General features: G+C 44.4%; 2 protein-coding genes and 1 long non-coding RNA gene across 7 annotated transcripts in view; all 3 read left to right on the top strand.

Annotated features, from left to right (window-relative positions):
* The first annotated feature begins 152 nt into the window (after nt 1–152).
* LOC26533293 (uncharacterized) lies at nt 153–1,025 on the top strand. Of its 2 annotated transcripts, none has more exons than XR_004470391.1 (3): nt 153–326; nt 631–813; nt 880–1,025. It is a non-coding gene; the product is annotated as an uncharacterized lncRNA (long non-coding RNA). The 2 variants fall into 2 exon arrangements; XR_004470390.1 differs by having other exon boundaries at nt 410–813.
* Nucleotides 1,026–3,928: 2,903 nt separating this feature from the next.
* LOC6900452 (ras-GEF domain-containing family member 1B-B) lies at nt 3,929–10,107 on the top strand. Its single transcript, XM_015187294.2, has 5 exons — nt 3,929–4,810; nt 6,934–8,409; nt 8,500–8,643; nt 8,727–8,929; nt 9,022–10,107. The coding sequence occupies exons 2-5, from the start codon at nt 7,012–7,014 to the stop codon at nt 9,335–9,337; spliced, it is 2,061 nt and encodes a 686-aa protein (XP_015042780.1). The 5' UTR covers nt 3,929–4,810; nt 6,934–7,011; the 3' UTR covers nt 9,338–10,107.
* A 2,058-nt stretch (nt 10,108–12,165) lies between these two features.
* Nucleotides 12,166–18,461, top strand: part of SPoCk (secretory pathway calcium atpase) — a 44,800-nt gene continuing 38,504 nt past the window's right edge. For all 4 annotated transcript variants that reach the window (XR_004469757.1, XR_004469756.1, XR_001453105.2 and 1 more), the window contains exon 1: nt 12,166–12,890. Coding sequence is in view for 1 of the 4 variants with exons in the window: in XM_001353331.4 (XP_001353367.4) it covers nt 12,531–12,890 (360 nt within the window). In the remaining 3 variants the exon portion in view is untranslated. The remainder of the gene's footprint in view (nt 12,891–18,461) is intronic.

Raw genomic sequence — 18,461 nt, 5'->3', positions numbered from 1 at the left:
TTAGAAAAGTTGAATTATGCAAGTCTTGTCAGCTGGACATGTCAAATCTGTAAAGAAAATCAGTGAGATCGCAGGTCTATCAATGAAATATACGGTCTGAATGACCCTCATAAATATACCGAAATATACCGTCCCGTTTTCAAAACACACAGTAAATATACCGATGAGAAAGCCAACTTAGCCCCCCCTTTATTTAAACAGGTGAACAACTGGAGTTAAACCGCGCAAAATAAGTTCACAATGGAAATGGAAAACAATATTCAAAGTCCACAGAGGCGTAAAGAATTAAAGGGAAGGATGAAATTCGTTCATATGACAAATTTCGTGTAAGTAATCAGCAGAAATGAACTCACATACGCGTATTCCACACACATAGTTGGTCTTAGCAGAATATTTTTTCATTTGGCAGGCCCTACAAGGATGCTTATTATCCCAGCAAATATCGGAATGTATTGACTGGACCCAATGGCAGCGAAAAGTCTGCAAGCAAAAAGTCGCACCAATAATGACAGGACTGGGCGGCGAATAACAATTGTTCGACTACATACAAAGCTGCGAGACTAGGGCTTTAATTGTTGTTAAGATCGTCGCGTAATTTCTTCCGATGGATCATTGTTTTTTTATGTCCAGAATGTGAAGCAGACAAAGAAAAACTTCCAGACCAATGTGGCCTTTTGCAATTTGCAGGGCGGCAATGAGTGCCAGGACCAGGTTTACTCGGTAGAAAGAGATGCGTTCCAAGCACAACATTGCCCATTCTGATCGCGAAAAGGATAAGATAAACTTTCAGAAGAAACAACACCGCTTGAAACAGTAAGCACACACGTTATTGGTTAAATAAATACAAATTTTAATACTTTAGGCTATCAAAACTTCTAGATTAAAGACGTACTTGGCTCTATATCAAGAGCGCGAGGAAATAAATCGAAATCGGAACATATTGAAAGTATAGAAAATATGGCTTGAGAATCAAAGGAGCGCAGAAAAGGCTGATAAATATAAGGAACAATTTGCTGACAGGAAAGGCAAACAGCTTTACGTTGACCTCGCGTTTAATAACATTCCATATTTATTGCACTCCACCCATTCATTGAACTGCAAAACGAAGCAGAAGCCTTGAAGAACTAATTCTTGCATCGTGCACAATGGGAAGACAATCGAAGCCTATATTTCTGCCTTATGCGAAGATGGAAACCTTAATTGAATAACCTAATAAATACGACCAACATTAAGTGTGGAGAATTCATGGATACTATGGACAACGTGGGAGAGATAAGCATGTCCCACTCAAAAAAGGAATAGCATTCATTTTGATGTTTCATCTACTCCTAAAGATAGCACCAACATTTGTTTGGCACTTCTTTCAGTATGGAATATATTGATAGGGGTTTCCACTCCATTTCCCTCTCGACTGAACTTACCCTTTCTTTGTTTACCTTGACAAGCAATCTCTTCCTACCTTGACATCAAAATTAAGAAAGCCGATAATAGTAGCCAAAAAAATAAAGCTATTCTATTTTCTCTCCATATTTTCAGCTGCTGTGCGATCTATAATGAAAAACTGTGCGTCGCGGACAGGGTCGGGAACCATGAAGTTTCCTGGAGAATTAATGATGAATAATTAAGTTTTAATATTTTTTAGTCTGCCAAAAAAATATGAATTTAAAAGACCATAAGTATGAACTATTTATATAACAAAAGCCGGCTTAAATCCAAGCATTGAAAAGTCCCCGATATGTAAGGTTGGTCAGTTAATGCTGATAGTACTGGACGCGGGCCCGACCATGTTAGCGTCTGTTTATCCTAGTGAAATAAAGCAAGATTTTAAGGTACAATTGGTTAAGTGAATTTGTATCATCTTCAAAAACCCGAAGAGTTTTTCTTACAAAGAATTCCCATGTCTAACTATATTGGTATTAATAAGTAAACTGATTTGACGCTCCACTACGTGGCCTATGAAAGTCTGAAAGATAAAATGAAATGCAATGATGCACAACATTTTGCGTACTTGGGCTTTACATTGGCTTCATTTGAAGATTGTAGTAATGCAACAATATCTTATTACAACTTGAATTTCCTTTTATCTCTGTCTATGAATACTTGATACGATCATGCTTTATATACTATAATAATTACAAAAAAAACATGATGTAATTGACGACTTCTCAACGGTAACTATAAAAGATGATGTAAATTTCATTCAGTTTGTCATTAAGCTGCAGACGCGAGGGTCAACCATAAGACGTGTAAAACTCAATTGGAATATTTGTGTGCACCCATTATAGTTGGGATTTTTTAGATCAGCAGTTATTGCTATACAGCCGTATTAATAAATCTTCTACTGGCCTACTAAGTCCCAACATAATGAGAGTAAAAACCACTGGCTTTATAAGAAGACTATGTTAAAATGAGTGAAGTGCAATTAGATATATTTATGTATAAAGTGCGTTCTTGCTCCCAACATTGACCGAGTCCATGTAGCCATGGCTGTCTGTCTATTAGCAGCAGAAACAACAGGAGGAGAACCCAAAAACCCAAGGAGAGATACTCCGGCAAAATGGAAGCACTAAGGCCAAGCCATTTACCAAACAGAGCTGCTGCAATTTTTAGGGGATTCCAAAGAATAAAGTTTATTCAAAATGTATGTATAGTTGTATATAGCCATTAAAATAGACAATTTATTCATATTTCAACTTGTGAAGTTTCATTTGCAGTTTTTTGAGTCGACACTGACTTAACGCGGGATTGCCTTCGGGGAATGTACTTTTTAAAAAAATAGGCCCGGTTCAATTGTGCTGGGCTCCATCTGTTTTTATCTCTCGTGCGCATGTTGTAAATTTTTGTTGCAGTCCTTCTTAGTTCTATGTATATTTTTTGTCTCTCTCTTTTTCATTTCATTTTGTATTAAACTCTTCAGCCGTTCAACTGTAATAATTTTGCCCTTGTTTTGTTTAATTCTATTCATAAAATTTGTGCTAATAATAAATAATAAATCAAATATTAGTAAAAGTTCAGACAACTTGAGTTTATTTTTATATGTACTATATATTCTATTATTCCGCATCAATAGCTCCCCCAAGAAATTTATAAAGTGAATTTATTTTTCATTTGATGAGTTTGCATCGTTTAATTCATTCTGAAGAAAGCCATAACCAGCTTCAACAAGATTTAATTTATAGGACTTGAATTTTTGTATTCCATTTCAGTAATATTTCAATTCCATACTGGTCACCCGCGACCATTTACTGTCGTCACCATTCGATATATGCTATCGATATCTTTATATTCTTTATGTCGCAATAAGCCCGCGGTAACACTAATTTGCTTTCCAGTTTAGACACCATGTCCATGTCCATGTTTTTCGTGGTATTTTTTTATATTTTCTTGTCCAGTTCACCAATGTAGAAACCATGTGGAAATGCCATTTAAAGCCATGTCCCAGGCCACATCGAATACTAACTCGTGATCAGCATCGAATTCCGTTTGCCATCAAAATCTCAATTTTTCAAAATTTCGGAATAAGGCATTTAAAAGAAAACCAACGAAGCCTGTCAACAAATATATGTACACATTTCCCCTTCAGGTGTCGCTTTTGGTAATTACATAAAAATATAGTTAATATGTATCATTAGAGTAGTTAGCGTGTAGTTACTATGTACGGAAATTCATTTAGTGGATATTGTTGTTGACCGTTGTTGCTTAAACCTTATTTATCAAAAAATCCAAAAAATAAGAAAATTCCAAATTAACCTGTATTGTTGGAAAGTGATTTATCAACCGGATCAAATTATGAGTTGAGAGCTGAGGGTCCAGCTAGCTTGTAATATTCAACCGAATAAAAAAATAAAAATTAAATACCAACATTTCGTCGACATATGTACGGTATATACTAAAAATGACACGGAACATTTCTGGGGATCAGGCGGAATATTTCATCGATAATGCCGTGGTCACACTGTCCCTAACCCGTAGTAAACAAAACGCAAATTAAGCGCAAATGCAATAAAAAGCGAAAGGCAACAACAAAACCACGCAATATGCCGCCGCAGCAACGATTTGTATAAATTATTGAAAAGTGAACGGTGACCAGCGTTATTACAAGACAAGACGAAGACTCTTTGTGTTCGATGTTGTTTTATATATTTTTTTTTGTGTAAAGAAAATTCTGCGTAGCAAACAAACCGGTCGGCGCTCTTATACATATTATACACACAAACACAAACAAAAACCCGTATATGCACGGGGAAAAAGTGCTTGCAAAGTCGTGGAAATGCATTTCGTGTGACACAAACAGCATTGAGACATTGAATTTATTTAAATATAGTATTTGCTTGCCATATCCATAATTTTTTGTGCCAAGCAGAAGGCGACGCAAAAGGCGGCCATATGCGACTGCTGCCTCTGCCGACACTTCTGCTGCGGGGATGAAGGTGCAAAGGTGGGGTGCTCTGAAAGCTAAAACTGAAATGTTTGCCGTTCGCGTATTGTAAATTGCTTTTGCAAACACACACACACACACACGCCGATACAGGAACACACAACTCAACTCCCTCTGCCTCTTTAGCTGGAATCGTGTGTTCCACTTTTGATAGCCAGAGCAGTGAGCAGTGAGCAGCGACGCCAGCGTACGACGCACTGTCCTGATTTCTTCTGCCACCAGGAGGCAAGTGCAACCAGGACAAACTTCTTTCGTTCGTTCGGGCGGGGCGTGTGCTCTGTGGCCGTGTGCGTGCGGTGTGCGGTGTGCGGCGTGGATGGTCCAAGAGATTCTGGGCCAGGATAATTGCGAAATGCACGGGAGCTGCTCCAGGTAAGCAAATAAAACCCGCTTCCAATTCGACATTTCCCATTAACTGAGTGCAGTGCATCTGCATCTTGTCCCCCCCCTTCCACCGCTTTCGCCCCCCGCTCTCGACTCTTGCGTTTCAAGTGGGAAATGGGAAAGCAGCAGCAGTAAACGGACCGGACGGGTCGGGCCACGGCCCCATTTATTGACTTGTCTCTCTCGCTCTCTGTTACTCTTTATCTCCCTCTCTCTCTCTCTTTCTCTCGCTGTCCTTGTTTTTCTCTTGTTGACTTCTTTGCTGGCCTCTTGGCTTTTTCCCCCTGCATTTCCACACGCGTCGGCCTTTGCCTTTCTTTCACGTCGTTGCACATTGGTGCAGAAGATTGGGGAATCGGGAGAGAAAAATTGACTTCTTAAAATATACGTCGATGATTGTTCCAATTGGCAGCTAAGAAATCGACTCAGAGAATATCTGCCAAAACTTTGTTTTGTGAGAATTTCTAATCAAAAAGGCTTGCAAACATCTTTGTCCAAATCGAAATACCCACTGGAAGGGTATGAAAACTATTGGTCTTAATTAATTAAATAAACATTTGTGCATCTATTGATCAGGTTACTAATTTGCTCCACTGTGCGCGCCGGCCTTTGCCTTTCACGTCTGTCATTGCTGCTTCGCTGCTGCGCTGCTGCGCTGCTGCTGTTTCTTCTTCTTTTGCGTTTTGTATACAAATTATGGTGTTGTTGCTGCTAATGTTGTTGTTTTTGCTGTTGCTGTTGCTGTTGCTGTTCTTGTTTTTACAGTTGTTGTTGCTGTTGCATTTTGTTGCTTTAAGCTTTTATGGGCAGTGCATTCCACTCATTTGTTGTTTTTGATATAAATATAGACTTTAATTTGCTTTTAGCTTTGTTTTAATTTTCTTTGGTTGTTTTTGTTGTTTAGTTTTTTTTTTTGCCTACCGCATATGAAAATTGATTACAATTTTCGTCTGCAGTTAATAATTTATTTCCCCTCCATCCCCCCCTCGCCCGATCCGCCTACTTCTGGTGTTCTGTGAAGCGTGCAATATGGTAAGAAAAGTGAAAATGTGCAGCCCTTCCCTTTTTTCGCCTTTACTTGTTGTTGGGCGGGTGGGTGGTTGGGTGGATGGGTGGCAGAGCAGCCCCTTCTTCGGCACCTTATTCTCCTTTTGGCTCCTCCCTCCATTGGCGTCTTGGTAATTCAATTAACGTGTTTAGCATGCCTTTCCTTTGCCTTCGCCCCTTCCCCCCATCGCCCCCATCCCCCCCCTTCGGCTCTCCTCTTGGACTAAACAATTTGTTGACCCATATTTTTGGTATTTCTGTTTTGCTGTTAATTAATATTTGTAATTCTCATGTTTCGTTGAGTGTCGCTTGCGCTTAGCTTCATTTAGTTTCGTTCGTTTTTCCGTTGCTCCGTGCTCGGTGCTCCGTGCTCGGTGCTCGGTGTTCGGTGGCCTGTGATAAGCCCACCCCGCCTCCGCCGCATCCCCCGCCCCGCCCCGCACTGCTCTGCCGAATGATTTTCATCACAAATGAACAGTTTAGTCGGGCTTTCCAGTTTATAGTTTCATTATCTGTCCCTGATACCAGAGCATGGTTTTGAGTAGTGGGTTCTGGTTCTGAGCCAATCGGCAGGAGGAGGAGGAGGAGCCTCCCACTTTCTTCATCCGTTTGCCCATGTGGCTGGCCACGCTACGTGATGTGATGTGATGTGGTGTGGTGTGATGTGGTGTGGTGTCCCCATTCCAGCGATCAATAACGTTGACGTTGGGTCTTTTCTCTGAACTGCCATTCAATGGCACTTTTCTAGTTTTCCACTTTGCTTGGCGATTTTTCGCTTTGCTAAGCTGAAATCCGTGCTGCTTCAATGGTGCTTCAGTCGTTGGGATAGCCGAGATCTTCGAGAGAGATCTCCTCACTCTGTTCGCTAGCCCCGTCCCCACTTATCCCCTTGCCATCCCATCCCATCCCATGCCATCCCCAGACAGACAGACTAGAAATTCGAGTCATTAAGCTATTCCTTTGTTTGCTTTCCTTGTCTCTAATTGCCTTTTCGTACGGCTTCTCGGAGCCACACTTTGGCTCGATTAACACTGCGATTAACCGTCCACTTTTTGCCATTTCAGCAGCAGCTCTCCCTTTGGCTCCACAATGCGTGAGACTTAGATGCTCCAGCGGAGGGACCAGGATTGGGAAGAGTCCAGATGTCGTCGAGCAACGGCGGCATTAACAGTGCCACGAACGGCCGCAGTGGCAGCACCGGCAGTGCCAACATCAGCCTCAATATCAAGGGCACTGCGGCTGGAGGAGCGGCTGCAGCGTCAACAAGTGCCACAACCACGTCAATTACACACAAAACACTGCCGGACCTGAAGACGCAGCGAAGCAACAGCGTCTGCCACAGCCAGGAGACCTACTCCGGCAACAGGAGAGTCGCCCCCACGGAGAAGCCGCCAGAAAAGCCGCTCAGCTATGCCCCAGCCCAGAGTAGGGCCACGGGAAAGGAACCCAAGGAGGGTCACTTGGTGTACTGTGAGGGCAAGCTGCACTCGGGCCCGCTGAAGTCGCTCATCACCCACATGGTGCCCACCCACGAGTACTATCCGGACGAGAGCTTTGTCTTTGCCTTCCTGCTGAGTGCCAGGCTCTTTGTGCGGCCGCACGAGCTGTTGGCGCAGATTTCGACAACCTGGGAGCAGCAGCAGGGAGCAGGTGGCGGCTGCGATGTGGTCGACGATGCCGGGCAGGTGCTGAACCTCAGCATAAACTCCGCCTCGCCCCTGACCCAGCGAAAGGGAGCGGCAGCGGCGGCGGCAATAGCGACGGCGACGAGTTCGGAGCTGGAGCCAAAGCCGCAGCAGCGGACGAGTACGCAGCGATCGGCCCAGCACTGCATACGGCTGCTCTCGGAGTGGATCGAGATCTTCCCGTACGACTTCAGAGATGAGCGCCTCATGCAGCAGGTGCGCATCCTGGCCAGGAAGTGCGTCTACATCGACAACTCGCTGGGCAAACAGGTCTCTCGCATTCTACAGCTGCTCGTGTCCCGTCTGACGGCCCTGGAGCAGTACGAGGAGTTCCTGCTAACGCTCACCACGGAGGCCAGCGAGCGAGAGGTGGTGGCGGTGGCTTCTGGCCAAAGTCAACACCACCATAATCATCATCATCATCATTTGCATAATCCCTTTCAAACTTTTCTGGGCAGCTCGCACTCGCATGCCAATGGCGTGGGTGGTGGGGGCTCGGCCAGCGGCACCTCCAACTCCTCCTCCAGCGGCAACACCTCCTCCTCCACCTCCAACTCAAACTCGACCACCCCTCAGCCAGACGAAGTCTTTGGCATCATGGACATGTGTCCGAGCTGCGCCCACTTGGCCCACCAATTGACGGCCATCGAACTAGAGCGCCTGTCGCATATTGGTCCCGAGGAGTTTGTCCAGGCGTTTGCCAAGGATTACCCCCAGCAGCAGGCCAAGGATGGCGCAGGCGGAGGCGGTGCCGGCAAGGGTTCGTTGAACGATATGAAAAAGACGCGCAACCTGGAGTCGTATGTGCAGTGGTTCAATCGCCTCAGCTACTTGACAGCCAGCGAGATTGTCAAGGTGGGTAAAGGAGCAGCAGCAGCAGCAGATGGGAGATAATCCCTTTCAGCATATGTCATGATTGTTATTGCCTCCATCCTTTGCTTGCAGTATCCGAAGAAGAAGCAGCGTGTTCGCATCATCGAGTACTGGATTGAGACGGCCCGTGAGTGCTTCAACATTGGCAACTTCAACAGTCTGATGGCCATAATAGCAGGTCTAAATCTGGCGCCCATAGGCAGACTCAAGAAGACAGTAAGTTTAAAGAGGATATATCCGTATATTTCTGTGTGTATATTGTACGCTCAAACTCTGCTTTGATCTCATCTCATAATTAGTGGTCAAAGGTGCAATCGGCCAAATTCTCAGTGCTGGAACATCAAATGGATCCAACATCAAACTTCAATAGCTATCGCTCGACGCTCAAAGCTGCTATGTGGCGCTCCGAGGGTGCCACAGAGGAACGCGAACGCATAATCATTCCATTCTTTAGTTTATTTGTTAAGGACTTGTACTTTCTAAACGAGGGCTGCTCGAATCGGTGAGTATCAGTGCCATCGTTGCTACCAATTGATCAAGCATCAACGATTTATAATTTCTCTGTCTCTGTCTCTATCTCTGTCTCTGTCATAGGCTGCCAAACAATCATATCAACTTTGAAAAGTGCTCCCAGCTGGCCAAACAAGTGACGGAGTTCAACGAGTGGAAGAAGGTGACCTGTCCCTTCGAGAAGCTGCCGAACGTCATTGCCTATCTGCAGCACAGCGCAGTGCTCAACGAGAACACCCTCTCGATGGCCTCCTTCGAGTGTGAGCCCCCCGAGAACACAGAGGAGAAGGATCGCTACAAAACGGTGAAAGCCGAGACGAAACAACAACTGCTGCAGCAGTTGCAGGAGCAGCAGCACCAGCAGCATCAGCTGCACCAGCACCACCACCAGTCGCAGTAGCCACTATGCAGAGGGGTAGATTAAGCTACGCTTAAGCGCTTGCCATGATTATATTTTTTTTCTACTAGATCCGTAAGATTGGGGATAATTCGTTAGCCTAAGTTGAATGCGATCGATGGAGTTAGACAAACAGGACAGGACTAAGACCCGCCCGAACCAGCCGCAAGCCCTGCTTAGCCCCTCTTTGAGAAAGTAAAGCTTCTGAAGCTATATATTAACCGTTGTCTTGTCAATCCTCTCATAATTGTATCGCCTCACAAAATGAATTTTCAACCACTTTGATGCCCCCCGATGTCCCCTCAATCGAATGAACGAACGAACGCAAAGCATCTCCGTAATGTTGCCAGTAATTTAAATTATTTAACTACTAAGCGAATATTAGTAAAGGCGAATCGAATCGAAGCGAAGAAAAGAGCAGAGAACGTATGTACTTAAAGCATTTTATTGCTAACGAACAGCTAATGCAACTAATTTAGTTTCTTAAGAAGTAATTTTTTTATTACACAAAACATTTTTGATGTCATTATTTATGTTCAAAACCATCTGACAAAGTGCCCGTGGGCGCGATATTCGTAAGTGAACAGTATTTATATTTATATATATACACAATTTTATAGCTAAATGAAATCTTTTTTGATATTCTATAACGATTATATCCGATTAGGATCGGATCCGATAGATTGGATGATAGCATGATGCTTTTGTCTCGAGGCTTTTTCATGCTTCAGCAAAATCTCTATCGCAAAGTTAGCAATCGCTGAGCAAAAACATTTTCGTATACATAAGAACAACCACAACGGAAACAACAAGAACAGAAACAGAAAGTACACCTTGTGGTAGCTACAAAAGATGCTTCTTCTTTTTAAGAATTTCATTTTAAACAACGTATTTGCATAATTAAGTAAAATTGTGGATGGATTCATAAATGATATTAACTATAAAGGGACTAAACAAAACATTATTGATTAAAAAACTGCTTTCGAATAAAGAAATGATCAAAAACAATTCTCAAAACGAATTCATCCTAGTTTAATAGCTTACATCAATCTAAGGACCTTTGGAATTTGAATTCCACCGGCCTTCAATTTAGATAGCTTTGTTTCGATAACTAATCGGCAAAGTCCGGTCACACTATTAAATTGTGGCGACACCTGGCGTATTGGTGTCCTGGTTTTTAGTACTTCGATAGCAAAATTGATATATATCGAATTTGAATTACTCGTATTAAAATTACCAAAGCGCGCCACATTTAAAGAGCGAATTCATAAATTGTTCGATCAAAATTAATTCTTTATTAAAAATGATAGCTTTTCTTCTTCAAGGACTGTGTTGAGATATTTGTTCTGCAAGGAAGCAAGGAATCGGTGACAGCTTATATGGCATTTCCGTGAAAATATCCAAAATACTTTTGTCCTGATACTATTTTCTGAATTTATCGAAGTTTAACTAATTTAAGCGGGCGGTCGGCTCTATCAAAAAGGACGATCACTTAACGAATGGGCAAAGTTCAGCGAACTCCCGCCCTACGCATCTGGACCACCCCAAATGATGCCCAATTGCCAGTATATACATATGTACCTTCAGAGCCATCCATTTTAAGGAAAAACCATATAATCCAAGGGAGTAAAGAGATACCCTTTTCGAAATAATCTTCCATAGAGGGACCACCAGGGCCAGATGGGGCCCTAAACTAAATCTTTGTAGATGAATTGAAGCTGGAAAAGCTAAACAGAAGGCACTTCTTTAGATTTCTTTTAGGCGAAAGTCAGAGAAATCAGGGAAGCTTTGAGTTGTCTTCAAGCGGTTTCCGTTACGACATCAAATCACTAAATGCGATTTCCTCGAACTCGGCCACCGTTGCCGACTGCAGCAAATCTATCCACCAAATGGCTCAGAAATTTGTTGTTAGCCTTATATGGGTCTCGGGCAACCAACTGGCCAGATCTGGCACATCATAAAAGAGCAATTCAAGCGACTAACAGACAATATGTGGCAATTAGTGCAACGATGTCGCATAGCTCGGCAAACATGGCCAAACATCACAAAGAAGCGCACAATTGAGCTCCGCAAGCTCAGCTGAAAAAGGTGCAGCGCAGTCATACGTTGCCTCACGGAATGGGTGCCCCTACAATGATTTTTGCCGTAGCTGTGCAGACGTGAAGAGAAGGAGTTTTATATTTATTAACTTGGAAAAAAGTACTTGGCACAAAAAGTATAACACAGTTAGTTCCTCTCAATTCTCAGAGTTGAGTTTTGCAATTTTGTACACCCACCTTAAAAACCACTTTTGGTTTTGGTAACGTAACGTCAGGTCATATTTTGGCTTACACAAATCTTTAAAACCGTACTTGCGATTGTTGTTATTTTTTGGCGAATAGGGAGGTAAGTGAAACGTAACGTCAAAATGGAAATGCACATATGATATTGCTCTACTCATCTAAATTATACTCCACAAAAGATTTATCTGGAACAACAAACACTATTAGAAGATTGGGATTACTAGAAGTTTTCATTTTCTAAAATCAGATTCAAGACGTGCATTTGTTTTGAGTTTTTAGCGGCAACAACAATCAAAATTCGTTCACAATTGGTATTTATATTAGGTGAGGTCATCCCTCTCTTGGACGATAGCAAGCATAGCAATTACATATGTCCCTTATGAAGACGGCTCTGAGCAGTCCCTAACTTTTGTTTCATATACCATGCAAACTTGTTTGCGTCGACGCGTGACGCAAAGAGAGGTAGCTTTTGGTACCCAAAGAGCCGGCTGGTGGCCATACCTAATATAGTTATACCCTGCATGCGCAGAAACGAACGGTTCTTTCGGCGACGCCATTACAGCTGTTATTGGAACTCGCGAAAGTCTCGGACCGGATGAAATATTGAACTCCAATCGAGAGCACAGTCAGATCAAATCGGGATATAGTGCCGGAAGGTGGGCCGGCAGGATTCTCCAGTGAAATTTGTTTGTCTCCGTATGGTAGATCCGCTTTGAAAACGCGACATTCGCGTGACAAGAACCTGTTGTTGTTGCTGCGCTTTCGATAAGTGTTCTAGCGGTAAATTTTAGGCGGAAAAATCGATTGTTCTCGTTTGATTGTTTTTGTTTTGGTGCACGGCTTCGTTACGCGATTCCTGCAGTCCCCCCGCTCGGCCACCGACACGGCCACATGACTCATGCACGGCTGCAACAATGAAAAGCCACAATAAGTACGCCAAGTTGCCCCAAGACCTCGACTTGAGTTTCCAAAGCGATCTGGACCTGCTGCCGGACACAGCGGCCGACATCGATCTCGACATAGATGTGGACGTGGATGCCCTCAATCTGAGCTCGCCCGCCGCTCTGGACCTCCTCGACGACGACGAGGACGACGAGATTGTAATTGCCACTGGTGTAGGCGGCGGCGGCGGCGGAGGCGGCGCCAGTGACGGTGGTGGCAAGGGCGGTCTGCGTCTAGCACCAAAAACCAAGCAGCGTAAAAACCCATTGGAACAGCAAAAGTTCCACAGCAAGAACAAAATCTGCGGCCTTGGCAGCGACAGTATTATCGAGGTGAGTCACAAATGTCGATGGAACTGCATTTGTTATCACAGTTCACGGTTTTCTCTTCTACCGCTCTGTGCGCTCTGTGGCTCTTAGCTCTGTGGCTCTGTGGCTCGGTGCGGTCCCCCACAAAAGTCGCGCGATGCGAGTGTGCAACTTGTGGCTGGCTGATTCAACCCTTGTCTGAGGCCCAGACGCATTCCTTTTCCCCGAATATACTCGTACCTTGGCGCAATTCTAAAAATGGGCTCACATGCCAAACAACAAAGCAAAACAAAGCAAAATACAACTCTAGAAAAAACCAACAAAGGGGTCCGAATGTTTAGATACTCTTGAAATAATACAATTTATTATTTCTCATTATTATTACTCATCATTTTTTGATGCACGTGTCCGATTTTGATACGTACATATAACAACTGTAGTAGGAGATAAAGAACATACATATACATATATTTTCTTGCGGCTAGTTCCTCTTTTTTGTTCGCCACAAACAGAGTGAAGAGTATGGCAGCAAAAAATTGATTAATGTTAATAAATTGCGCAAAATACTACATTTAGTAGATCATACTTCCGATTTCTAGTATATCTTCTATAAGACAGCCATTGAAGGAGAATTTGTAATACATATTTAATACAAATTGTTATACTTTTTTATAGATTTACAAATTTTCTGATTCTTACGAATGATTTTAGGCGACAATTCACACAGGCAAATGATCGTTGCCACAGTTGCCTTGCTCAGTGCACTATGAATTTAGTAATAAGGTGACATTGTCACCAGATCTTCTCTCCTTCGAGGACCATCCGCCTGTCAGTAGGCATGCAAACGTGCAGAAGGTAAAACGTTCGCTCTTTGTAGCTCTTGTCTCTCTGAGAGACAAAAGAGCGTGGATGGTCCTCACCACAGCGGACGGCGTCACCTTATTACTAAGTTCATTATTCAGAATAAATCATGATTAAATTATTCAATAAATAACCGCGAAAGTGTCAATCGTTATTTGAGAGGCCTGATATTTGTTTTTACTCGTATTCATATTTATTCATATATTAAGGGGCAGCTACATATATTTCTAGCTATCCAAACAACTGGAAAAAACAAATATACCCTCTGCAAGGGGTATACTCGTATCAAAGCAACATTCCTACAAAAACAAAACATGCTGGGACTGGGGGTCGGCAATAGAAGCGGATTCAGGAACAAAAAAAATCGATAAGCAACAAAGAAATATCTTTCCGTTTGTGGCAGCAACGAAAAGACAACCCCTGCCCTCGCCCCTCTACCCTCTCCCCGCTCTCTTCTCCCCACCACCTGGGCCAAAGGTTTTTCTCAAACAAATCCCTGTTAACTTTTAATCGCAGACAGAGGCGGGACTGGGGGCACTGTGGGAAACACCACCACCAAGTACATAAGTAATTCCAAATGTCACGCAATTGCAGAAGCTAGGGGAAAAGCCAAGAAAAGTGCCGGGAAAAGTGGGTGGACAGATTTAGCCAGCGAAAATGTCCGTGATGTTAATGCGGTCCGATATTAATGGAATTTGTGTTGACAAAGTCGAGTCATCGTTACCGCGAGGTGCCGTAATGATGTTTCCTTGCACCAACCGCCCCCTCCCCACCAGAATGTTTGCCCTGCCGCAGATGAAGATAAGCTGCCTTTTCTCTCGTTTTTTCTTTGCTGTTTCTACCGACCAAGTCATCAATTTTCCTTGCCTTAGATTATCTTTCAAGTGGATAAAACGGCGAGCCGAACGTTCTAGATACGACACGGAGCAGTCCTCCGGAAAATCAATCAAAAAATCTATAATTTCCGCCCGGCCACAACTCGTTACGAGTTGTATACGAGTATAAATAATTGAGTTTATTTGATGGAAAGTGGCGGTGACCTACACACTGGGTCCCCACTGTACCCACTCCCCCGCACCGCACCGAAAGCTAGACGCGTGCCTCAATCGATAATGCGTCAGACCCGTGTCAATCATAACGTATTCCACACTCCCACTCCCACTGCCTCTGCCACTCCTCTTTCCTGGCACTACCGTTAATTGTGTCACCAGCGCCCTCTATCGGTTGCACTGGTCAGTCATATTGCGTGCCACTTTGCGTCCAGTTGCCGTGCGCCCCCATCTGTCCGGGGGGAGGGCGATGTCCAGCGATTGAATTGTTGTACTTACTGCTGCCCCGACCCTTGGTCGGAAAAGCTTTGACAAGCTTGTCAATCTCATTGGGGCTTACGAATATTCTGCGTGCGTGGACAAAGCGGTGAAAAAGTAACATTTGCTGCATTGGGGAGGGACTCGACTGGGGCGATACCCAGCATTAGGCAGAATGACCACCCCCCAGCCCCACCCAACATACCCGTGTGGTGTGCTGCGATTACAAGGTATTCTGAATAACAGAACCGCATGTGTGTCCACATCCACGTCCACAGGGGATTACACGGATGCCATCTCTTCCATCCGGTCGCTGCAATTAGCGGTTGTAATAAGCATACCCTATGCAGGAGGGCATTGCGATTTTGGACGAACTTTTCCATTTCCGCAACACTTTTATATTTGATGTCTTGTTTTTTTCTTCCTAAAGATAGTCCAAGCTGTAGTCTATTTTATTTCTGTATATTCCACTTGGCGCAGCATTTGCCAGGGTATCTAGGGATTCGGTGCCCGAAGAGTGTTTTTCTTTCAGGGTTTTTTTTCTTTCGTTAAGCCTATTCCGAAAACTTTTTCCACATCTGCCTCCCCGCGGTCAGTGCCAGCGTTGGTGGCGTGGCTCTCTCGTTCCTAATAAATAGCCCTGGACTTTAATTAGGCGTAATGGAAAAAGGCTTTAATGGGGCTATGATTAGGCATAAATTATTCTTAGTATATGTGCTAGGTACAGACTAGCGGTAAATGATCCTGCCATGCTGGTAATCCTTCCAGCACTTGGACCACCTGGGACAGTCCGGGGCCACGATGCCTGCAAGCAATGGATCATTTGACACACTGAGGCATTGAACTCTATCGATCGCACTCACCTGCAGCCATGGCCAGAGAAATCACAAAGAGGAGAATCGCTGCCTTAATCTTCATCGTTTCGCACTCGCCAAATGCCAGAATGCAACTGATGAGGCGACAGTCTGTAATCGCATAGAGAATGGGCGGGCGGGCAGACAGACGGTTATCGCTGGGGAACTCCGACACTGCGGTTATCTTTTCACGTTTTCCATGCCTGTATATGGAATCTGGTCGCAGTGAAAAGTTTCCCCAATCCCAATCACAATCCAAATCCAAATCCCAGCAACGCAATTTCAGCAGAGACCGGGTTGGGGGCGACTCTTGACCTGCCCACCAGTGTCCGTTATCAGTCGATTCAGGCTGCGATTACCGTGTGTTCCATGCACTATGCACTATGCACTTTGCACTGTGTTTTGTGTTCCAGTTCTCCTTCTGGCCAACTCGGATGTCTCCATTCAGAATGTGTGTATCTTTCAGGGCACTTTGGCTCGGTTCATTTGGGTCTCCTCCCCTTTGCACTCCTCTCACCTTTTGCAACCAATTAATGTGTGTGTTTGTGTGTGTGTGCCTGTGTGCAAGTGCACCTCATTACGAGTACGACCTGCTCGCAATCTAACCTACATTTGTGGCAACGAGTCGTCGTTGTAGTTGCAGTTGCTGTTGCACGCAGTTGCATACGCCATGTGGTACGTGCTAAGCTCCATTTTGGGGCCAAGTCGTTTGCTGTTGTTTTATTTTCGTTGTGGCGTCTGTTTATTTTCAGTATACGGGCACACAATGAATGGCAGAGCAACGAAGGCGGCACAGAGCGGAGGACGTGTCTGGTCCTTTGTGGCACTGGTGGCACTGGATAGGCGGATAGGCGTTTGGGCTGTTCGGGGCGCGGCGTCACTCTGTTGCATGCCTTTCTTTCTCTCTCCTTTGTGGCACTGGCTTTTCGCTATTGTTGCTTTTGTGACATGCAAATTTATGCATAAAGTGCTGTTGCACAAAATGAATTTATAACACGGCCAAGGAAATTTATCATCCAGCCAGCTTACATGGCCAGCCTCTCTCATTTACCATCTACCACCAAGCATATACCAGAGCCCGGAGCAGGGCAGGGGCAGTGGCAGTGGCCCGAGCAGGGGCATCACAGGAATGGAGGAAGCTGCAAAGTGACGGGCGGCATTTAAGAGCATTTATTATAATCATAAAGTACAAAACTGCATTATTATGCATTGTCGTTACCCAGTGCGTGCCACCAGGCAGGAAGGGCAGAAATGGTCTCTGGCTCTTGAGCGCCGGAAGTTGGCTCCAACTCTTCCTCCTCCTCCTCCACATCCTCCTCCGATTCTGGTCCACATTTCCATAATTTCCATAATTTGAATGGAGCGACAATGGGGCAAACTTTTGGCACACAACTCGATGAAGATTTCAAGTATCGATGGATCATGGCTCCATCGATGGGGTACCTCTGGTATCTCTGGATGCCCGGTTGCCCCGATGGTTGGATATCTCATCTCGGCCGCATCGCTGGGTACGGTCTCCGTGCCGCATAATTAGAAAGTTAAGAACTTGTTTTTGTGCTGCATTCCGCATTTACTTGGGCAAATATAATTTGCACTTTTAATTGGCCGTAAAAGAGCGGGAGGACAGAGAGTGGCAGGGCAGGGCAGGGGAGGAAAGGAAAGGAAAGGAAAGGGAACGGGGCAGCGACTCCAAACTTTCTCCTGCACATCCTCGTAATTTTATGCTCTGCCACAACTGCTCCGCAGTTCTGCTGCTCTGCTGCTCCGCTGCTCTGCTGCGTGTGTGGTGCAATTGTTGTCATAAATGTTGGCGTTAAAATTTGCATTTTATTCGTGGCTCATAATAATGCTGCCCCCTACCCCTACCCCTCCCCCTCTGCCTACCCTTGCCCCCGTTCCCACATAAACCTGACATCAAAATGCTTTTAGGTGCTTTCCCCCTTTTTCCGGTTTTTTTTTTCGGTTACGGTTTGTGTGCATTTTATAAACTTTCTGGGATTGGCGCACCCTCCTCCCACAGGACAATCAGGATACGGAAACTCAAATGTCGGAATATTTTGCTTATCGCCATTCGGACTCATCTTTTTTTTGGCTTTGTTTTATTGTCATTTGATAATTGCATCTCATTCTGCCCCAGAGGCAGGAACTTCATATTGCGCTCTGATCTCTGGCATATTCTCTGACACATTATCTGATTCAGATAGTGACCCTGACTCTGATGGGAATGGAATCGTGCTACCCTTGAATACGTATTGTTAACCCTTTCCCACTCGTACCCGTACTCGTACCCGTACTACCTTTCCGCAAAACTTTAAATGCTTGCAGTTTTCGGTGGCCTTTACCGCAAAAATGTTGTGCGAGCCACAAACTTTTTGCAAATTGAATTAATTGCGTGCAAAATGGCAAAAATAAGAAAAAACGAACGTAGAGAGCATAAAGCCACTAACTGTCGGTTGGATGTCCTTCCTTTTCCGTTCCTTGCCTTTCCTTTTCCCTTGCCTTTGCCACTTCCCTTTGGGGCAATCCTTTGAAAAGTTGTAGAAAAATAGCTACCACGAGGGTCTGGTGGAAAA

The sequence above is a fragment of the Drosophila pseudoobscura genome, chromosome X (assembly GCF_009870125.1).
Source record: "Drosophila pseudoobscura strain MV-25-SWS-2005 chromosome X, UCI_Dpse_MV25, whole genome shotgun sequence".
Taxonomy (NCBI): Eukaryota; Metazoa; Arthropoda; class Insecta; order Diptera; family Drosophilidae; genus Drosophila; species Drosophila pseudoobscura.
The sequence above is the reverse complement of the archived record's forward strand: the minus strand, read 5'-3'. Positions and strand labels throughout refer to the sequence as shown.